General features: G+C 38.3%; 1 protein-coding gene across 1 annotated transcript; it reads left to right on the forward strand.

Moving 5' to 3' along the window:
- The first annotated feature begins 1,110 nt into the window (after positions 1-1,110).
- Positions 1,111-7,646, forward strand: LOC130748246 (mitogen-activated protein kinase 18). Its single transcript, XM_057601426.1, has 10 exons — positions 1,111-1,480; positions 1,888-2,293; positions 2,403-2,530; positions 2,656-2,715; positions 4,561-4,710; positions 4,852-5,007; positions 5,155-5,366; positions 5,469-5,570; positions 6,919-7,079; positions 7,198-7,646. The coding sequence occupies exons 1-10, from the start codon at positions 1,454-1,456 to the stop codon at positions 7,515-7,517; spliced, it is 1,722 nt and encodes a 573-aa protein (XP_057457409.1). The 5' UTR covers positions 1,111-1,453; the 3' UTR covers positions 7,518-7,646.
- Positions 7,647-15,259: the final 7,613 nt, after the last annotated feature.

The following is a 15,259-nucleotide window of genomic DNA, read 5'->3' on the forward strand; positions in this document are numbered from 1 at the left end:
TTTTATACAGTAAACCAATTAAATTTTAAAAGTATGGAAAAATCAGTTTTTAAATTTAATTTAATTAGTTAATACGACACATTTTAAAATCTTATAATTGGTTAATCGTGTAAATTTTTTTTTACACCATTAGTGGACACACATTTTTCTCCTAACACAACATCACATTTATTAGATGGATGGATCATTTTTAAAATTTCAATTTAAATTGGGATAAAGAACTGTTTTTTTTTAATTGAATTTTAATTTTTGTCATCTAAAACTAAAGTTTTAAATTTAAACAAAGATTATTTTCCTATGTACCAAAAAAAACAAAGATAAATATATTTTCCATTCTTATAACCTTATCTCCATTTGAAAAAATTAGGGAATGACTTCATTTGTTTTATTTTGATTATCAATCACACTTTAAAAAATATATATCAATGACATCTAATCTAATTTATTTAGAGTTTCCTTAAAAAAATATTTTAAGTTATAAATATTATTTTACTTTATTTTAATAATTACATGACTTGATTGGAATCGAGAATGAGCATCTAGGTTTTATAGATGGTGATAGATCTATGTATTATTTGTTCTTGTTGAAATATTTTATTGAGATATTAGTTTTTTTTTTTGAAAGAGAGATATTAGTTGATATGTTCAAGATTCACTTAAATAAGTTTTTTTTTTTACAACTTTAATAAGTTTATGATTTGTTGTGATTGTGATACATTTTTATTTAAGCTTATCTAATAGCACATTAGTATGACATCGATGCAAAACCTAACACTCTCTGACACCCTAAAAGCCACCGGGTCGATCATCCCATCACACACACTTAGTTTAAGTGGTAAGAGCTAGATAACAAAAGGGTTGGGGAGGGGCCGGAGAAGTTCAGGGTTCGAATCTTGGAAGAGAAATTTGAATGAATTTTCTAACTTACTAATAACTAACCATTAACATTTGTCTATAAAAAAAAACCAAACCGCGAAAAACAGAATATTACAAAATGTTAATAAAATTAAAAAAATCACAATAAATTTTTTCCCCTTTTAAGAAAGAGTCCCAAAGCCAAAAAAAAAAAATCAAATACTATTTTAACCACACACTAAATAATATTAATCACAAAATTATCCGCCACCTTGTTTACCATTTCTCTTTCATTTGGTTCTCTCTTCTCTGCGCTCAGATCCTCTGAAGTAGAGAAGAGGGTCTAGGGTTTTCGTCTCAAATTCGGAGCTTCGAATTCGTTGCGTGATTCATCGATTCGAAGCTTCGAAACAACAACCCACTGCCAATTGGAACTTCCCTGTTTGATTTTCTTCGCTCTGAAAGGGTTTTTGCTCTCTCGTGAATGCGAGTGCAGGTTTGCTCTGTGATAAGCTTTTCTTGCTTCTTCATCAGTTTCTGAGGAACAAGGAAAACAGAGGAGTAACAATAGAATACACAAATATATAAATACAGAACAATGGCGCAGAAAAATCAGCTTAAAAAGGTAGTTTTCTTTCTTCACATGGAAAAATTGGGACATGGTGGTAGAAAATGGAGAATTTTTTAATATGTAATGGTTAAAAATAAAGAAAGTTTCAATATTTTTTTATTTTTTTATTTTTTGCTTTGAAGTTTTATTTTACTTATACCCTTTATTTTGTGAATGCATGTAGTGATTCAAAATGCTTACTTTTTATGGAGTTCATTCAATCTTGACTTTTGTTTCCTTTGAAGAACTATTTCCCACTTTTATGCTTCAGAATTCATATAGGCTATAGCATTATAGTCAATTATGATCACTTTCTTGAAATGTTTTGTTGATAAATTTTGATGTGATTCCCTATGGAAACAATGTTTATGAGCTGACTGAATTGGATAGATATTGAAATTTTTAGAGTTGACGAATCGCAGGATACTAAAGAGTTGGAGTTTTTCACTGAGTTGGATGCCAATAGATACAAGGTTCTTGAGGTTATAGGGAAGGGCAGTTACGGGGTTGTTTGTGCGGCAATTGATAGGCACACTGGGGAGAAGGTTGCCATAAAGAGGATACATAATGCCTTTGAGAATATCTCTGATGCTATTAGAATCCTGCGTGAAATCAAGTTGCTAAGGCTTTTAAGACACGCTGATATCGTTGAGATTAAGAGAATCGTGTTGCCACGTTCGAAGAGGGAATTTAAGGATATTTATGTAGTTTTTGAGCTCATGGACTCTGATCTTCATCAAGTCATCAAAGTTAATAATGACTTGACCGGCGAACACCATCGGTTTTTTCTTTATCAAATGCTACGTGCCTTGAAGTATATGCATACAGGTGTGTGCCCGTCTCTATATTTATTTCATTCTTTGGACTCTGCATTCTTTCTGCTCTATGATTTCCATAATCCAAGCCATCAAATTGCTTCTAATATGTTTGGTAGCAGCTAATGTGTATCACAGAGATCTTAAACCCAAGAATATACTGGCTAACGCAAACTGCAAACTTAAAGTTTGTGATTTTGGACTGGCACGAGTTGCATTCAATGATTCCCCGACAACAATATATTGGACGGTATGTAGTTTTATTGGATTTTAAATAAAAATAGAGCATAGATAAGTTATTGTGTGTAGCTGCATTTATACTTTCAGGTAGTTGTAATGCGGTTAATATTCTCTCTTTTTTGGCAAATCTTGCAGGATTATGTTGCTACAAGGTGGTACAGAGCACCAGAACTGTGTGGATTATTCTTTTCTCAGGTATAGTCTGGATTGAATATATATATATTTAAGTCTCTTACGACATGATAAGGGTATTGTTTGCGTTGACGTGTATTTTTTTTTAGGTGGCCATCTGTTCTTATTTGAGCAACACCTGGACATATCACACTACAAATACTAATTGAATCTGTGTAACTGTTTTTTTTTTTACTGGGACTCTATCATGCGTTGTTCCTTTGATTGTGTGTGCCTAAGCTTTCTTATATTTTGCTGCCTTGTTCCCTGTTCCTTTCTTGTAAAACTGGATTGTATCATTTCCTTCTGATTCCTAGACTTTCAAAGACTCTCTGAACGATATAAACATCTAGGTTTGACTTATATTTGATTGAATGAATTTGGTAGTATTTGGCACGCAGGTAGAATTGTATAGACCAGTTTTTCTATTTTGCTCTTCTTGGATGCACTCCTTTAGTGAAACCAAAATCTACCACTGTTTATATATTATGTTCAGTTTTGTCACTATTGTGCATATTTGGATTAGCTTATTTGTAGGGAAAATCTAAGCTTTCTTTTCCAGAAGCTTTTTCAATATATTTTTTTTATGGGCTCTTTCAAAGAAAAAAATAAGCTAATCTAAACATGACTAGTTCCTAGTATGTATTCAATCCATTACACATATGCCAAAATTGATATGGTGCATCCTAATAACTGTTCCTTCTGTTATTTACAACACTAATCCATTGGGGATTAGTTAATTGTTATAAACGCTTATATTTAAGGTATTTCCCTGTAATATTTAATTTTTTTTTATCAGCCTGTAACATTTAATTACAAGGAGAATTTTAAAATTGATATTGTGGTTTGAGTTTTAAGTTGAAGCTATGAAGTTTAGAATCGCAAGCACATTGGATGCCCAGCCATGTGATATAAAAGATTGGTAACTGTTGATAGAACATTTAGGAAACTATCGTGTAAAAAGGACACACATGTGGGCGCCTACATGGAGGAAACTAGATTTGAACAGAACACTGAATTAAAATATTTTACACTGACAAAATTACCCTTAGGTTTATTCTATCATTTTTCCTAATTAATACGCTTCACTTTCCTCTCTTCTTCATCCAGCCTTCTCTCCAATCGGCGACTACACACATTTTTTCTATGATCATACGAACACCATTCAGATAATTCGATTCACTCTTTTTTTTACTTTCTGCGAACATTGGTTTCTTACCCAGTGCACGTGATTGCTTTGAATGATTGCTACAGATGTAATGTTTTATTTTGATTTCCTATAGTTTTGGCCTTTGTGTTATGCTGTCTATAATTCGAATTGATATTTTCAATGGACCCTATATTAATTTTATGTGTGTTTGAAAAAGAAAAAGAAAAACGATTGCTTCAGTCCTATCATACGAGTTCGATTTTATAATCAAGGCTTGTTATACTTTTCAATAGGGGTATATATGTAATTAACCTTATGGTTCTGTTCTGTCTACCGTGCACCAAACACGAAACATGATCTAATGGTCCTGTTCTATGCTATGTTTACCAAACCCACTGCACATAACATTGTTGTCTTGTTCTGTTCCATTCCGTTCCGTTTTGTCCTGTTCAGTTCCATTACCATATGCTACCTTCGTTTTCAAAATATTGAATTTATTTGTGAGTGAAATGCCTTCTGTTTTCTCTATAGGAAATAGCAATGCCTAGATTAAAATAATTCTTGCTCAGGGAGGACTATTAATTTCCCCTGGAATTGAATTATCTTGTCCTAACTTCTAAGTTAGTTGTGTTGGTTGGTTTCTCTGCTTCCTTGCAATGGATGGTTGCAATGTTTAACTGTCATTTAATATTCTGATATTTTTGGAATTTTGTCTGCAGTATACACCTGCAATTGATATATGGAGCATTGGATGCATTTTTGCCGAGGTGCTGATTGGGAAGCCATTGTTTCCTGGTAAAAGTGTTATGCATCAATTAGATTTGATTACTGATCTTCTTGGGACACCATCACCTGAAACTATCATGGGAGTACGGACCACTCTTACTTACATCATGTCTTTCTTTTGATTTTGATTTTATTTGTCTATAGTTGTTTATGTTTTTCTTCATGAAAATTTATTTCTATTTAAGGAAGTATTGATGGCAACACTTCCATTCTAAATTTTGTAGGTTCGACATGAAAATGCAAAGAATTACTTGACGAGAATGCGGAAGAAACCTCCTGTGTCATTTGAACATAAATTTCCAAATGCTGATCCGTTGGCCCTTCGCCTTCTGCAAAGGCTTCTAGCATTTGATCCAAAGGATCGGCCAACTGCTGAAGAGGTATTTTTCATCTATATGTCATATATTACCTTAATGCCTCATCTAAGCATTATCTTAGTAGAGGTTATTTCAGGAACTATCCATAAATAGTTGTCTTTTTTGTTCAATATATATCTGACAGAAACCAATCTGCCTGTTGGTTGGCAGGCACTAGCTGATCCTTACTTCAAGGGATTGGCCAAAGTTGAGAGAGAACCTTCGTGTAAGCCGATTTCACAAATGGAATTTGAATTTGAGAGGAGACAGGTGACAAAGGAGGATGTTAGAGAACTAATATATCGGGAAATGCTGGAATATCATCCTCAACTGCTTAAAGACTACATGAGTGGAGCTGAATGTGCAAGCTTCATCTATCCTAGGTAAAAATACGCTTTGTTGATTATACTTTATGATGCCTGTTGCTTTTTTTATTGATGTTACATTAGATGCAATGCACATTTATGAATATATGCTCCTTGCAGTGCAGTTGATCAATTCCGAAAGCAATTTTCTGATCTCGAGGAAAATCATGGTAAAAGTGGGCCAGTGCTTCCTTCTGAAAGAAAGCATGCATCCCTTCCAAGGTAAGATTAACAACTAGCCGCACCAACCATGACAGGTGTGAACACTTAATTTTGTCCTACCTTAATAATATTAATTTTTTTTGGTACATATCTAAAGTATATAAAAATTAACGCTCAAAATTATGATAATAATTAATTAAAATTAACGCTTAAAATATTTATTTAATTAAATAATCTCAAAGTTTAATATTAATTAATTAAATAAATCCGAAAATAACAAATAAATATTAAAAACAAAATTAGATGATTCTAGAGAATGATCAGAAGTCAAGCATTTATTCTTCTACAAGAATAGTTAGGAATGATTTCAAGGGATATGCTTTTTTAATTTTAGGAAATGAGGAATATAAGGTGAATTAGAGGGAGGCTAGAAGCAACAAATACTAGATAGACAGCTATAAATAGAGGAAATTCTTGGGGTAGAGACATGTTCAGAGGGAGAGAGAAAACAGTTGAGTGATCACTTGTGAGTTGTGGTTCCGTCTTTGAATAACAATAGAGTACGTTCCGCCTTTGTTTCAATCGTGTGGAAAGCAACAAGTGGAAGAGAAGGAGGGATCATTTTAGTGTTGTCCATATACCATTATAAGTGCACGTTAAACAGCTAAACATTTTATTACTATAAACATTTTACGTGTTGAGACATGCGGCTACGTATCCCCCTATGTGCAATGGGGTCTTCAAGGCCACAGAGTTCTTAGGGCTTAAATATATTAATCAAATGTTTATCTGTTGAACGTGCTGGACAACAACACTAATATGATCCCCTTCTCTTTCACTTGTTGCTTTCCACACGATTGAAACAAAGGCGGAACACACTTTCACTCACTATCGTTAGAATTGTAATTCAAAGACAGAACCACAAGATCACTCAACTGGTTTCTCTCTCACCAAGAATCTCCTCTATTTATAGTTGTTTACCTAGGGTCTGGTGCTTCTAGCCTCCTCTGATTCACTCTATATTTTATTCCTCATTTCCTAAAATAAAAAAAAACATATTCCTTGGAATCATTCCTAACTATTCTTTTAGAAGAAGAAATGCTTGACTTTTGATCATTCCTAATTAATATTTATTTGTTATTTTCGGATTTATTTAATTATTAAATTTCGAGATTATTTAATTAAATATTGAAATCATAATTTTAGGTGTTAATTTTTATATATTTTAGATATATAAGTTATATTAAATTAATATAATTAAGGTAGAACAAATTAGGTGTTCACGCTTTCCCCTTGCTATGCTATATTTCACTACTGCAGTTTGGTTCACATGTTGAATTTGCTAGCATATTTTAACTAAATATTTTCTGATGGATATGTTAATGTAATTATTCCTCCTTTTTTGCAGGTCAATTGGTCACTCTACTACAATTCCTCCCAGTACCTACTCAACCCTTGCTTTGTATGGGAACAAGCAAATTTTAGAAGAGGCATCTAAGAGTTCGAGAGGGGCGGGACCAAATTCTGGAAATCAATATAGGGCCATACAACATCCGCCACGGGTGCCAGGTATACAAGTTTAATATGGTTCATGTTATGTTTCTGCAATGTGATGTTTGAATATGATTCTATTATGCTATTACTTATTATAGTATTCTGTCTCTAAAGTTTTTCATTTTTGCCACAGCAAAACCAGTGAGAGCTGTTGGGCCAGTTCTACACTACGAGGATGAGAGAAACAAGAGAGTTTACCAAAATTCTCCTAAAGCAGTTTTGACGCACTCTTTATTTAGGTCTCATACCCTAGACCCAAAGAGTACATCAGATTCAGGCAAGGACTTTTCACAAGGAAAGAACAATAATAACGTAAATGAGCCTGTGGCAGGAGTTATTGACGCAAAACTGCTGCAGGCGCAATCTCAACTTGGAGCAGTTGATGCTGCAGCCGTAGCTGTTACCACTCATGGTCGCAGGTATTCAAGAGGCGTGCATTGTGGATTGTCATAGGCTTGGCCGGTCTTGAGAGTGATTATTGACTCTTAGATGTATTTAGGTTTCATTTTTTTTTTCCAGATCATCATCCTTGTAATTACATGTACATCATTTAATTGATTAATAAAGAACATGATTTGTTCCCCTCTCTCTCTCTCTCTCTCTCTCTCTCTCTCTCTCTCTTGTTTCAAGGATTATTATATCATTTTCTCATTTAGAATAACTCAGGTTCATAGTTCTTACAAGAGAAATCTTACATTTTCAAATGTACAGAAATCCCAAGCAAAATATTGCTGTGAAGTGTGATTTTCTTATTCTTCTCCTTTTTCCTGTTTTTACTTTTCCCTTTCAAGTTCATTAGATAACAGGGAAGTAACTGCCAGCTCTTAAATATGCCAATCATAATGCAATAAGCTTGTAATTTGTGTTTATCTCTCAGTAAAATCTGAAGAGTTGAAGCTACAAAGCCAGGAAAAGAAGTAGATATAGGAATTATATTTGCCAGCAAAGCATGCTAACACAAACTGGACTGCTTATGGAACAGGATTTGATACTACTGCCTATTACACTTTTTTCAATGTAAGGAGAGTACCATGGGAGCTTCAACCTGCATCTTCATTTGACTTAACTTCAATGCTAATATGGGTTTTGATAACACAACACAGGTGCTGAAATTCTGCATCTCAATTTTATGATCTTCTAAACATTGTTCATTGTCTTCACTTGATGCAGGGATTACTCCTGAAACCTTCAATGGCTGCATTACTCGCACTCGCACCCTATGTCAAATTCCATTGAGATTTTTTTTAGATTAGTGGAAGGCTTATCCAACATGTCAAAAAGTGCAACTGTGATAAAGAAGGTATTCAATTTTATTTTCCCTCTTGAGATTTTGGTGTAGTGGGGAAAACCTGCATTCGATCTGGCAAGCTTCAGGTTAGGATTATACTGTGTGCACCCACTGCAAGTTTTGAACAAATTGGTGATATCTTTGGTTATTGAAAACTGAAAACTCACATGGCAAAATGTGAAGGTTATTAGCTCTAAGAACTACTTTACCTGAAACTTGGTAGTGACATTTTGATTGCTGGCCCCGCCCAGTAGTCAAAGTTCAAGGGAGAAGGTACTGTTATTTATGCTTGTAACGAGGGAATATGTGAAAACCTTACTAATTAAGTGAAATAGAATTAAGGGGCACAATAGAACTAGAACACAAGAAGAAAATATTATGGAGCAGAGCAGGTGTCTTCCCTAATATGCTTTTGTGTATGGAAATTGTTGGGTAGACGGCTAATGAGTCTAGATACCCAGAGTGAGAAAGGAAAATAAGAGAGTCGTTATGAATTTGAGATATGGTGTGATGTGATCAAAAGTGAGGAATAGGTAGAAAAATGTGGTGTGTGATGTCTTTATACTGCGGGTAGGACCTTAAACCTTCTCGAGTTTAAACCCAACAAACCCAAATCTTGATGGGTCTTTGTCCATGTCAAATCAGTTGTCCGAAGTTTGATTAGTCACACTTGTGGGGTTTTTGGATTTCAGTTCATTTGCTTCTAACCCATTTTGCATACATTCCAATGCACAAAAAGTAGAAGTGAGTATTTGTTCACGTAAATGACAAATACAAACACACGTAAATGTTGTCTCCTTATTGCATCTATGTGTATTAGCTGACATAGTATTGCCTTTGCAATTTTTGAACAACATACCCAAATCTTGATGGCTTTGCATCTATGTCATTGATTTCTGAAGTCACTTTCTTTTTCTTCAAATTTCTGAAGTCACTTGAAAGAGTCAATTTAACGACATTAATAGGATAGTTACTACATGTTTTGACGGTTATGGGGCCTGAGGATTAGAGCTGTCAATTTGACACACATCACCTAACCCACCCCTGGCCAACATGGGGTGGGCTAGGTTTTGTAGTGAACCTCCTTCATTTTGTCGCTCATTTTCTGCTCCAATCTTTGCAATACTAGTGGTGACATTCCAATGGTATTTTGTGAAAGCTTCCACCATAAGTCTCCCCTTTTTAGTAAGATTCTCTTGTAGCTTTCTCCCCTTTTCTCTGCTAGAACTTAAATTAGAGACTATTTGCGATAGGATCTAATAGTGTATCCCTATCCTTTAATACACTTGGGACAAATGTATTGAACCAACTTGGGAGATAAAGTCTTTGTGTGTATGTCTGCAAGTTGCTCTGTAGATGAGATGAAAAGTAATCGAATTAAACCTTTTTTGGCTTTTTCTCGATCAACTTGGCCATCGATATCTATGTGTTTAGTACGCTCGTGAAAACAGGATTGGCAGCAATGTGCAAAGGTCATTGGTTCTCACGATAGAGGAGAGTTGTTTACATGAATGGAACTTTAAGATCTTGCAAGAGATATGCTAGCCACTGAATTTCCCAGTTCAGGCTGCCATAGCTCTATATTCATATTCACTAGAACTTCTGGATACATCATCCAACGTCTCGAATTTGAACATGTTCCCCAATCACGGTCATTGCACGCTTTTAATTGTAAAGTTGAGTTACAAGGGAAAAATAGCCCGAGACTTGGAGAACACTTTATGTATCTTAGAACTCTTAAGCCTGCAGCTTCATACTGGATTACAGAAGGTTTATATACTGGACAATGCAAACTAATATGATAGGAAGAAACCTATCAAGCAAACCCTAGCAGAGCTAGAAATAAGGAAAATAAGAAAATAAAGGGAAAACAAACAAAATTTAGGCAACTGCCAATTTTTCTCCCCCTCTTTCTTGCAATTACAACCTATTTAATACTGTTGGCCTCAGGCCCATACGATAGGCTCCTAAACAATTGGAGCTTTGATTTCATTCATTAATAAAAAACAATAAAAATTCTCTCTCTTTTTGGATCAGCTTTAAATATAGTCTTTATATTTGGAGGGCCATTTAATGTCACGCTTGGGCCTAGTTGTTGATGGGCTGCTGCTACCAATACCTTCCCGTGAGAGAGTGACCTTGCCCTCAAGGTCATGGTTTTGAATTGAACCAAGTGTATCACCAGCTGGTTGGGGCCCACGTGTATCCTTGCTGGCCATGATATCAGTCAAAGTTGGTGGGATGAACGGCTGGATTTTGGTTGTCTCCTTTGTGGGGAAAAGTGATTGATTGGGCAGGAGCTGCTGGACTTTTTCGTGTCCCAAGGCGCGCGTGAAAGGAACGAAAGGGGGAGCTTGATCCACCCATGTTTGCTCATTGGCAGAAGCAAAAGCTTTGTCAGGCATAGTATTCAAAGCTTCACGTGAAGTTGAGTTCCCCATAAGAGACCCGTTTGGAAGGGACTCGTGTGTTAAATCAGTGGGTGAAACAATTAAATTGCTCTCCAACGCTCCTTTGTCTTTTCCTTCAGGTTCTGATGCTTCTACGACCTCTTTTTTTTTTTTTTTGCTACCTCCTTTGTTGGAACGTCTTTGCTCGGTGGTGGAGGGTCCGGTGCCGGCGGGTTGCGGGCTGCAGCGGTGGCCTGAGGGACGGCGGCCGGAGCTATGGCCGCGGCTGGTGTCTCTTCCAGAAGATCGGTGGCAAGCTCAGGGAGAGGAACAAACGCTGTACGTGGGTCTCCATGAAACTTCCGCAGAAGAGAAACATGGAAAACCGGGTGTAAGCGGCTCGAGGGTGGCAGTTCCAGCTCGTATGCTACGGCGCCGATCCGGTGTATGACGCAAAAGGGGCCAAAGAACTTGCGTGAGAGCTTCTGTGACTGTCGTTGGTACAACGATTGCTGTCTATATGGCCGCAGGCGGAGGAGGACCCAATCCCCGAGCTCAAAGGTAGTGTCCAAACGGTGTTTATCCTTCTCTGCCTTCATCCTCTGCTGTGCTCTATGCAGATTGGCCTTCAAAATGCTCATGATTATATTTCGTTGTTGCAGGGTAGAGTTCAAAGGCTCCAGATAGGTGCTACCAGCAACATAATCGAGCATGGTTGGCGGTGATCGACCATACAAGGCTTTGAAGGGTGACATCCCAGCTGAGGAATGATATGCGGTATTGTACCAGAGTTTTGCAAGATGAAGATACTACCAGGATTTTGGTTGTTCTCCGGCAAAACACCTTAAGTATGTTTCAAGGCCTCGATTGACTACCTCTGTTTGCCCATCCGTCTCTGGATGATAGGAAGTGCTAAACCGCAAACGTGTGCCATGGACCCGGAACAATTCTCTCCAGAATTTGCTAATGAAAACCTTGTCCCGATCAGACACAATGGATCGTGGTATGCCGTGGAGCCGGCAAATTTCTGTGGAGAACCTGTTAGCTAAGGCTTGTGCTGTGAACTTGGTTGGTAATCCCACAAAGTGAGCATACTTTGTTAGCCTATCCACTATCACCCAAATGAAAGAATAACCAGAAGAAGATGGCAGACCAGTTATAAAATCCATGCTAACATCCTCCCAGGCCTTGTCAGGGCATGGCAAAGGTTGTAACAAACCCTGCTTTTTCTTTGGCTGATATTTGTTATATTGACACTCCTTGCATTCTTTGATGTATTCTTTTGTTGTGGTATACATTCCAGGCCAACTGAATGATGCTGCTAACCGTGCAAGGGTCGGTTGTAGACCGGAATGGCCTGCTAAAGGAGTGGCGTGATATTCCTGCAACAGATTGGTTCATAGCTCAGGCAAATCTGGTACATATAAGGCTTGCTTGTAATATAATAATCCCTGATGCATATGAAACCCTGTCTGAGACAAACTCTGAGATATTTCTTTCTTCCCTTCCTCGGTGGTGTAGAATTTGTGAAGGGTTTCTAGAATCTGTGGTACAGCTGAAGATAGGGCCAGCAGCAAGGGTTCTTATGGAGAATGACACCTGGAAAGAGCATCAGCCACTTTGTTTGATGACCCAGGTTTGTACATAATGTCAAATTCAAAACCTATCAACTTGGATGCCCATTTTTGTTGTTCTGGTGTTTGGATGGACTGAGTTAGCAAGTGTTTGAGGCTTTGTTGATCGGTGTATACCTTGAACTTAGTACTAATGAGATATTGTCGCCATTTCTTAATAGCCTCAGTAATGGCATACATTTCCCTCACATAGGTGGATTGTTGTTGCATTTGCAGGCCTAATTTCTTGCTGAAAAATGCCAAAGGATGCCCTTGCTGTGAGAGCACTGCCCCAATTCCTATACCTGAAGCGTTAGTTTCCACCACAAATGGTTGAGTGAAATCAGGAAGGCCCAGAACCGGCGTTTGTGTGACCAAGGATTTCATTGTTTGAAATGCCATATCTGCCTCCGGTGGCCAAGAAAACACCCCTTGTTTGAGCAAGTCAGTGAGCGGTGCAGCATGTGTGGCATAGTGTCGCACGAAGCGCCGATAGAATCCGGTGAGCCCTAGAAAGCCCCGAAGTGCTGTGACCGATTTTGGTGTTGGCCAGTCTAGAATGGCTTGAATTTTGTTGGGATCTGGACCTACTCCAGAAGCTGATATCACATGCCCCAAATAATGCACAGTGTTTACACCAAAGTCACATTTTGAGAGTTTGGCATAAAATTTGTTAGCCAACAAAGTTCTTAACACTGTTCTGAGGTGTTCCAAATGAGCAGCGAAGGTGGCACTATAGATCAAGATGTCGTCAAAAAATACCAATACAAAACGCCGCAGAAAAGGGCGGAGGAGATCATTCATTGCATGTTGGAACGTTGACGGGGCATTTGTGAGCCCAAATGGCATAACCAAGAACTCGTAGTGACCATCAACCGTCCGGAACGCTGTTTTATGAGTGTCCTCAGGTACAACTCTAATCTGGTGAAAGCCAGATCTTAAATCAATCTTAGTGTATATTGTTGAACCTCCTAACTCATCAAGCAATTCATCTATTGTAGGGATTGGGAACTTATCTTTTATGGTGATGGAGTTAAGGCTGCGGTAGTCCACGCAAAACCGCCAAGATCCATCCTTCTTCTTGATTAGTAGCACGGGAGATGAGAAAGAGCTCGTGCTAGGCTTGACAATCCCTTCCTTCAGCATATCGGACAACAAGGCAGCCATGGCTTCCTTTTGTGTGTGGGGGTACCGATATGGGCGCACATTCACCGGTGAGGAATTAGGGAGCAAGGTGATGTGGTGGTCATGCTCCCTTGGTGGAGGTAGTCCTTGTGGTGTAGAGAAAACAGACTCAAATTCCTTAAGCAAGTCCCACAATGTTGGATCCATATCTTGGTTTGCCTCTGTGAAGTTGGTGAGCTGAAGGAATTGTGCTGTGTCATCAGTAGATGTTGGTGTGAAAGCCACAGTCAAACATTCAGCCACTACATCAGATTGTAACATGCGCTGCAATTGATTAAAAGATGCAGCTGTAGGGGGTTGGAAGGGTTCCCCGGTTAAGGTGAATGGCGCGCCATCAACCTGGAAGGTCATATAGGGCACTGCATAATCTGATGTGGTTGGTCCCAAAGTCCTCAACCACTCCAATCCCAACACAAGGTCAGCTCCTTGGATCTCCATGATATGAAAGGGCACCCGAAAAATGTGTCCCTTAATCATTAATGGGATGTCAGAAACCAAGCCAGAACAAGTGAGGTAAGCCCCATTGCCTACCATGATTGAGAAACTGGGTATGGGCTGAACCGGCAAGCGTAAGAACGCTGCAATACGAGGGGGGATCACGTTGTGAGTGCTGCCTGTATCAACCAGCACACGCACGTTGTGTCCTAACACAGTGCCATTGAATTTCAGGGCTTTTGGAGAAGGTACACCATGCACCACACAATCAGAAAGCTGAAAATGTAAGGGCTCCTCCTCTTGAACTTGAACTTCCACCTCCTCAAGTAAGTGTGTATCTGGCTGAGTATCTGGTATTGCATTATCAACCTCTTCATCTATTAGTAACAATAAAAATGGCTTTGTTTGGCATCGGTGGCCGAGAACATATTTCTCATCACAATTGTAACATAAGCCAAGTGCTCTGCGCTCCTGCATTTGGGTTGGGGTTAGGCGTTTGAGTGAGTATTGGGATGATGGTTTGGGTTGGTTTGTTGGTGTTTGGGCTGGCTGAGCTGTTGGGGTGGTGAGTGTTGGCGGTTTTGGGGTAAGTGGGGATGCAAAAGAGTTTGCAGGTCGTGGAAATTTGTAAGGAGAGGGTTTAGGAGTTGTGAGGGTGTCTTTAAGCTTGGCTTCTACTAACTTGGCCAAACCGATAGCATTAGAAACTGAGTAGGGTCACAAGATAGCTAGTTCACTCTTAATAGCAGGACTTAAACCAGAAATAAAACAATTTAAAATTGTTTCAGCAGATAAACCAATGACCTGATTGCATAAACGTTCAAACCTTGATTGGTATTCCTGGACTGTTGTGATTTGCTTTAACTTGAATAATTCTTGCTGTGGGTTTTCATAACAGGAAGGACCAAATCGCATTGTGAGTGCTCGGGTGAACTCAGGCCAGGTGGTGAGTTGTTGGTTCGTAAACATCCATTTGAACCAACTGAGGGCGTCGCCGGACATGTAGAAAGCTATCATTTCCAGGCGTTGAGCAGGAGGTGTTTGATGGAAGTTGAAGAACTGCTCCGCCTTGAAGATCCAGTCCAGTGGGTTTCCTCCATCAAAGGCTGTAAGTTGTAGCTTGGGAGTTTTTGTGAATGTGTTTGAAGAGGAGGCTAAGGGAATACTTGATGAAGGGATAAAAGAAGCAGCAGTGTTGCCGGTAACACCCATGGAGGGCGATGCAACAGTAGAGATTCCAGAGAGTCCTGCGAAACCCGAGGGAAAAGCTGGAAACCCAGGAGG

The sequence above is a fragment of the Lotus japonicus genome, chromosome 3 (genome assembly GCF_012489685.1).
Source record: "Lotus japonicus ecotype B-129 chromosome 3, LjGifu_v1.2".
NCBI lineage: Eukaryota > Viridiplantae > Streptophyta > Magnoliopsida > Fabales > Fabaceae > Lotus > Lotus japonicus.

Excerpts from the sequence above, each read along its gene's own strand:
- LOC130748246 (XM_057601426.1), top strand. The coding sequence starts at position 1,454 with ATGGCGCAGAAAAATCAGCTTAAAAAG. Across the intron at positions 2,531-2,655 it reads CGACAACAATATATTGGACG|GATTATGTTGCTACAAGGTG; the intron begins GTATGTAGTTTT and ends CAAATCTTGCAG. Across the intron at positions 7,080-7,197 it reads ACATCCGCCACGGGTGCCAG|CAAAACCAGTGAGAGCTGTT; the intron begins GTATACAAGTTT and ends TTTTTGCCACAG.